Source organism: Ctenocephalides felis, unplaced genomic scaffold (assembly GCF_003426905.1).
Source record: "Ctenocephalides felis isolate EL2017-DRISC unplaced genomic scaffold, ASM342690v1 CF-g0.4_SCAFFOLD_00845, whole genome shotgun sequence".
Classification (NCBI taxonomy): domain Eukaryota; kingdom Metazoa; phylum Arthropoda; class Insecta; order Siphonaptera; family Pulicidae; genus Ctenocephalides; species Ctenocephalides felis.
In genome coordinates, this window is record NW_020536999.1 from 16,965,828 (window position 1) to 16,973,110 (window position 7,283).

General features: G+C 30.6%; 2 protein-coding genes across 2 annotated transcripts; both read left to right on the plus strand.

The window, feature by feature from the left end:
• The first annotated feature begins 314 nt into the window (after nt 1-314).
• On the plus strand, nt 315-961 carry LOC113379268 (potassium/sodium hyperpolarization-activated cyclic nucleotide-gated channel 1-like). The gene is made up of 2 exons (XM_026619526.1): nt 315-545; nt 629-961. Exons 1-2 carry the CDS (start codon nt 315-317, stop codon nt 959-961), a joined length of 564 nt encoding a protein of 187 aa, XP_026475311.1.
• Nucleotides 962-1,252: 291 nt separating this feature from the next.
• Nucleotides 1,253-5,657, plus strand: LOC113379284 (potassium/sodium hyperpolarization-activated cyclic nucleotide-gated channel 4-like). The gene is made up of 5 exons (XM_026619527.1): nt 1,253-1,362; nt 1,936-2,073; nt 2,774-2,888; nt 3,007-3,948; nt 5,271-5,657. Exons 1-5 carry the CDS (start codon nt 1,253-1,255, stop codon nt 5,655-5,657), a joined length of 1,692 nt encoding a protein of 563 aa, XP_026475312.1.
• Nucleotides 5,658-7,283: the final 1,626 nt, after the last annotated feature.

The following is a 7,283-nucleotide window of genomic DNA, read 5'->3' on the forward strand; positions in this document are numbered from 1 at the left end:
GCGATAATGTGGATAATATTCCCAGATCTAACTGGATTTATCAAATTTCATTTGACCAAATGGACACTACAACTCGATATATTTTAAGTTCGTATGTTGTCATGCGCACAATTTTAGGGTTCCAACATGATGATAAGGTTAAAATATTTTTTTTGGACCACTGTGCATTCTGTATGGCGATGGCCTTGTTTGGTTATTGTTTAAAAATTGCAATTACTATGCAATTTATAATTTTAATAAGAAGCAAGAACGCTTCTCATCTGAGATACCAGAATATACTGCAACAATTCGAAGACTTTTTGATGTACAAACAAATGGCGTTTGGAACAAGTAAAAGGTTGATGGATTATTACGAGTATCGTTTCCAGAAATATTTTTATAAGGAAGGTACAGTTTTGGATTCTCTATCGTCACATTTGCAACATGAGATATTGGTAACCAATTGCAAAAGACTGGTTGAAAATGTTCCGTTTTTCACTAATTTTCCCCAAAATCTCATCATGAACATCGTCAAGCTGTTGGATGCCGAAATATATCTACCCAAGGTAATAAATGATAAATATTCAAAAGATTGTTGTTAAATTTGTTAGTCCAAAAGAAATGTTTATTATCATTAATTTTTTTTCAGGATTATATTATTAAAGCAGGAGAACCTGGAAACTGCATGTACTTCATAAATTGCGGAACAGTAGCTATTTATGGAGCAAGTTTAATTGAAAAAAATCATTTGTACGATGGAGATTATTTTGGAGAAGTATCTCTAGTCACAGGAGAAGTTAGAATAGCTTCTGTGGTTGCAATAGAAACATGTGAACTTTATACATTGTCCAGACAACATTTTATGGAAGTTATGGGCCCTTATCCACATTTATTTGAGAAAATAAAGGACACTGCACTTATTCGGGCTAATATTAAAATGGCTGTCAAGAAATGGCTTAGTTTTAGAAAATCGGATACTTGATGATATAATGACTCATAAAATGTACTTGTTTTTACTACAGTGCTGATTTTTAATTAAATTAAATCTTTGGTCTTTATAAATTAGTTTACTTGCAAATATAGATTACTATAGGTATTGAGTCTTAGATAATTGTAAAATTTCATTTGTCGAAATAAATTTATGGCAAATTGACTATCGATCGAATTAAAAAAACAAAATAATTCAATATTGGCATATTACAAAATCAATATACATTTGTTTAATATTACTTACAATTTGTGTTATTGTAAAAAACAATTTCCTTTTACAAATATGTCTAATACAAATGTATTTCATATACACAATTGTTCGATTTTTAATAGAAGAGATGCATTAGATCGTGTTATTCCTGGAAATGGATTAATACCACAGTTACGTAGAAGGTAATAATTATAGGAAATATTTATATTAAAAAAATGATATTTTTTGCAGGTTAAAAATTTTATTTTCTCAATTCCCATTTCAACAAACTATTATTAAGAATTTCTTTATAATTTATTCACTTATAATGGTAATATATAACACACTCCAATCCTTGCATTTTTTCTTGTATTATTTAACGATTTATTTATATATGGATAATTTTGCTTGTTTATTTTCTAATCAAAAAGCCTTACTTTGTTGGTTATTATTTTCTTGACGTTGTCAATAATTGTTTTTGAAGTAAAACTTCTTTAGGCGTGACTAGGGTGTTAATCCGTACAAATGCAACGGAAGTTTGTTACGGCAGATAAAAGTCAAGTGCCAATGATTCGTCATTCGCTCTCGATGAAATCATTTCTATACGGGTCGACTGTGATTGGCCGTCGTGTCGCGTGATAGTGTTCTTTGATTCTATGCGTATACGTAGTTTTTTTCTTGATTTTTAATTAGTAATTACTTTTCTTGTTCGAGGCTCAACATGAATGATTAATTATTTAGGCAAAAACATATTTATTTAATATTTTTTCATTTAGATTTAGAAACTACTGTATGGTATGTCCGGATTTTCCTGCTTCAAGGGCAAATTTGAAAAGCGAAAGAGCTGTTCATATGGAAAGGAGAAGGCATTTGCATCAGTATTACTATGTTTTTCATCCTTTTAGCAAATTTAGGTAAAAATTTGATTTTGAAGAAGTCATAAACAAAGTGTCCTAGAGGCCAATTCTCGAATAAAATAGAAATGATTCGAATGAGTTGGTAATCACAAACTATCGAAAATGTATCTATTTGCTATCGGAATTTTTATACATAAAACCTAACCTACAAAACGTGCAAACGTCAAATATATTATATATTAATCGCTTTTTAAGGGTTTTTGGACACCTCTCTCTTTCTTGGTGATACTCGTGATATTTAAATTCCCCCTCCACCCTTCCCCACAAACATCACGTGTATTATTAGTACCTAGAAGAATCATATTTTTTTTTAAAATACTTTTGACAATTTTTGAATTTTTTTTAATTAAGGCAATAAATAAGTGAACGTGATATCTTGCTAGATCATCCTCCTTCGTGATTTTGTGTCAAAATACTTCCCACTTTAAGCGTCACGTGATCTATCTTTGATAACACATGCGTGAAGTTAGGTTGTTTGTGTAAACCACCAGATTGCACAGCAAATACATAAAATTTTTACAGTTTGGTACTACCAACTCATACAAATATAGACCCGCAACATAGCATTACCATACCATACCTATTTTATCCGAGAATTGATACTTTAGTTTTGTGGATGATATTGAATAAAACTTTATATGAATATGGTTATGTAATATTTAATTATAATTGCTGATATAAAAATTGTGTTTTACAGGATGCTTTTCGAAGGAATCATGATACTTTTGTTGTCACTTCAAATTCTTATTGTGCCATATGTTATTTCTTTTTACCCAAAACATGAACATTCCTTGGTTAATAATTTTGCTATGGTAAATATATTCTTACATTGATTAATATATATTATATGCAATATTTAGCGATTGTGTGATTGATGATTCGACACTGTCTCATAAATTTTTGATTCTAAATTGAATTTTTTTTTTCTAGCTCCTGTGCTTCTTTGTAGATATGGCTTCAATAATAGACATAATGTGCTCCCTTAACACTGGTTATTTTTGTACCTCCAACAAAGAGATAGTACTTGATCGCAAAAGAATCATTATTAATTACTTTAAAGGATACCTAATATTCAACATAGTCTCGAGTGCACCATTGGAACTGCTCTTCCATTTATCATACGAGACAAGCCATTCCTTAAACTCGTTCATAATATTTGGTCTCCTGAAGTTTTTCCATATCATAACTCTAGTTACCTACATGAAAAATTTTCAAGTGTGTTACTACACATCATCTTACACCTCTCGTTTCTTGAGACAATGTTTTGCCTTATTTGTGATCCTCCACTGGTTGGCATGTTTGAAATTCATGATCACCCGTTGGACTCATGGTGATGTCGAAGATTTGATACCAACTTTTGCTTGGGTAAAACAAATGAACTTTTTGCCCAAGTTTCCAAATGATCGTTACATCACGTGCTTTTTTAACATCATGAGTGCCAGTACGACTTATAACTATGGAATGTCTCTATCTTTTTCTTCCGAAGACATGATCATGACAATGGTATTATATCTTTTTGGATCAATCCTGAAAATTCTGGTAGTTGCACAAATTTTGCTTCTGGTTAGAAACACAAATGCCTCTAAATTGAAGTACCAAACACTGCTCCAGCAATTGAATGAGTTTATACGCCACAAGCAACTTCCTCAGGTGATCAGGAATAGATTGTTGGATTATTATGAGTTTAAATTTCAGAAGAATTTTTATAAAGAAGACGCTATATTGGATACTTTATCTACGCAACTCAGACAAGAGATTATAGTGTACAGTTGCCGAAGATTGGTGACCAGTGTTCCGTTTTTCGAAAAAATTCCAAATACTTTGCTGGTTCGTATTGTGACTTGTCTGCAGTCTGAGATCTACTTAGCACAAGTAAGTAGCTTTACACAACAATTATTAACTACCAGTAGGAGAAGTTTGTTTTCATAAAAAATTCCGATTCGCTAATTTTGTGTTTTCTCGACGTTTCAAGCCATTCTGAATCGAATGAGATCAAAATTGGAAAAGGTATGTGTGCGTGTGTGAAAGGATTTTTTGCGGTAAATCGACATTTTCTCAAAAATGGCTGGACCGATTTTAAAAATTTAAAATCCATTCGGTGTATCTCGATGAGGACTAACGTTTTTCAGTTTTGTGCGACGATTGGGCGAGCCGTTTCTTTTCAATTCGCAGAAAAGTGAAAAAAATTTAGTCGACCAGCCAGCAATTCTGAATCGATTTCAAAAATTCAAAAACCGTTCGAAAGATATTGGATCGATCGAGCCATTTTCTTGTAATTTTTTTTTTTGACGATTTTTATGATTTTTTTTTTTGACGATACTACCATAGTCTTATAGACCATACTAAAATATTACGGCCTTACGACAACTCGTTTAACTTTAAAAATTTGTCAAAGTTTGCAAAAATTAGTATCGTTTGTTTGGCATTTGTCAAAATTAGACCTTTAATCGACGTTTTCTCAAAAATGCCTGAACCGATTTCAGAAATTTAAGAGCCATTTTATGTATTTCAATGAGGCCTATCGTTTGTCAGATTTGTGCGACGATCTGCCAAGCAGTTTTTTGCAGTTTGAAAAAAAAGTGTTAAACTTTTCGTCTACATTTAAGTTTATACTACCAAATCAATTTAAAAAAAACAAAAAACTGTTCGAAATATATTAGTTGGGAATGATACTGATTCTTTTTAGGTGAAAATCTATTCAACAGTTAAAAAAAAATTTGAGCCGCTTTTTATAGAACTTTTTTGGTGATATATATCATAGTCTTATAGAGCTTACTGAAATATTACGGTCTTACGACAAGTAGTTTAATTTTAAAAAAATATCAAAGTTTTAAAAAATGAGTAGTTTTTTTTTACATTTGTTAAAATTAAAATTAGACGATTTACTTGGTATAACGATAGAGTGCTTGGTCTTAATGAACATACTAAATCATTAAAGTACTACGGAAACTGGTTCAATTATAAAAATTATTGATTTTTGAAAATTTGCTTTTAGAAAATACTCCAATTAACGTGTTCGTTCGTTTTCAATGATGTGTAATAAATCTACTAGGAATACTTTTAATAACTCATAAATTAATTTATTTTTTATTGATTAAGTCGATTATTTACACATATGTAACTTGTTCATGTAACTTGCCTCAAGGCAGAATACCAATACCAACTAGTTTTTATTCTTTTTCTTTTATTTCCAGGATACAATAGTAGTAGAAGGCCAACCTGGTCACAGCATGTTCTTCATAGGATCAGGAACTGTAGCCATTTATGGACAAAATCGTGAAGTCGCACATTTGAGTGACGGTGCCCATTTTGGAGAAGTCGTTCTGGTCACTGAAAATAATTTAAGATCGGCAACTGTTGTAGCTATAGAAACTTGCGAACTTTACACTTTGGATCGAAAGGATTTTATGCAAGCTATTTCTCCTTATCCTGATATTATGGAAAGGATTCGTAGGGAGGCATATAAACGTTTGAATGTTTCTTTCTCCAAGTGGTCAACTGATGAAGTTGATGACAGTAGATCGGTTCTTGACGATGATGGTGATGATCTGGATGATACTAGACCAGAAAATTTGGTCTGATAAATGTAATTTCATATAATAAAGCAATGTGAGAGAATATTTCAAAACATTTATTTTTTGCATTCTTGATCAACCTAGTTGCGTGTATGCATGCGTAGGTGTGTATCATCTTCTTAAAAATCGTCCTTGTAATTTCTAAAGTGCTTTTCTATTCCAGTCTGGCCAGTGTAGAGTTTAATATCATTGTTTGATATTACGAGGCCTTGACTCTTGTTAATGACCCGACGATTGATGGGAAATTCATATGGGTACCAGAGGCGTAGATAAATATTTCATAAAAACACTAAACATTTACAAATTTCAAACATTCTATAATTTTTGTCAATTTAAGACTGTTCTCCATCGAACGGAATATAATACAACACTTAATAATTATATGAACTAGAATACAACTAAATAGAAGTGGGATTTAGCTCTAAGGCAAATTGTGTAAATAAACAACCTAGTCATTATGAATTCATATTCAAAATTTTTGAAATTGTGACAAAATTACTGGTGCATGGCATCGTGCCTTAAGGCAAATCTCTGGTACTTACCGTACCGTAATTTAAACTTTTGAAAGATAAAAAATTTGTAGAAACAAATAAATTAATAATTTAAAAAATACTTTTTGAAAACTTTGAAATTTCTGAACAAATTGGACTTGAAAAAAATTTTTTTGAAAAATTAGATTATTCTAATTCATTTTTTTTTTGAAAATGTCAACTTTTTTCAAACATTATAAATCTTGATACAAAATCCACAAAAATATGAACAAAATTTGTACTTATTATTAAAATCTCTATGAAATATCTGATTTAATGAACATATGTATTTGTATGTTCATTTTTGACCACTAAATGGCATTTTTTATAATTTTTTTATTGGATATCCGAAACCGATAGACCTGCCTTCCCAAAATGCATAGTTCTTCATTTTGTCAATACAAGTAAAATGTTTTGGAATTATTTCGATCGAACCCATTCTCTCAAAAACTGAGTTACCATTTTTGGCATTTTTTGTCTCGTATCTTCAAAACCGTTGGACCTACTTTTGTCAAAAACTAACCAGCACGTTTTCCCTATTAATACGAATCGAATACTTTTTTTCATTCAAATCAGTTGATTCGTGTTTACAAAATTGACATTTTGAATTTCTTTTTCTTTTCTTTCCAACAGCTCAAATGCTCCCAAATTATTAAGAAAAAATCCTCTGAAAATTTTAGCTTTTGAAATAGCATGGAAAAATTTTCAAAAATTTTAAAAATTATTTTAGATATAACTTAACGAACAAATGAATGAGTATCATTCAAAATTCGACGCTCCACAAAATAAATTATAAAAACCTCTTTTGCAGAGCGTCGAATTTTAATAGACACGAATTGTCATTTAAATACATTTGTCGCTAAGTTATACCAAAAAACATTTTATAAAATTTTCGATTTTTTTCCATTTTTTCCATACGAAGTTTGATTGAATTGCGCAATATCTAAAAGTTAATATAAAGAGCTAAAACTTTTAGAGAATTTTTTTAATCAATTTCGAAACATTTGAACCCTTGGGAGCAAAGAAATTCGAAAATGTGCATATTAAGGACCACCCTAACACACATGCACACATTTTTTTTAATGTGTGCAAAATGTTCAGA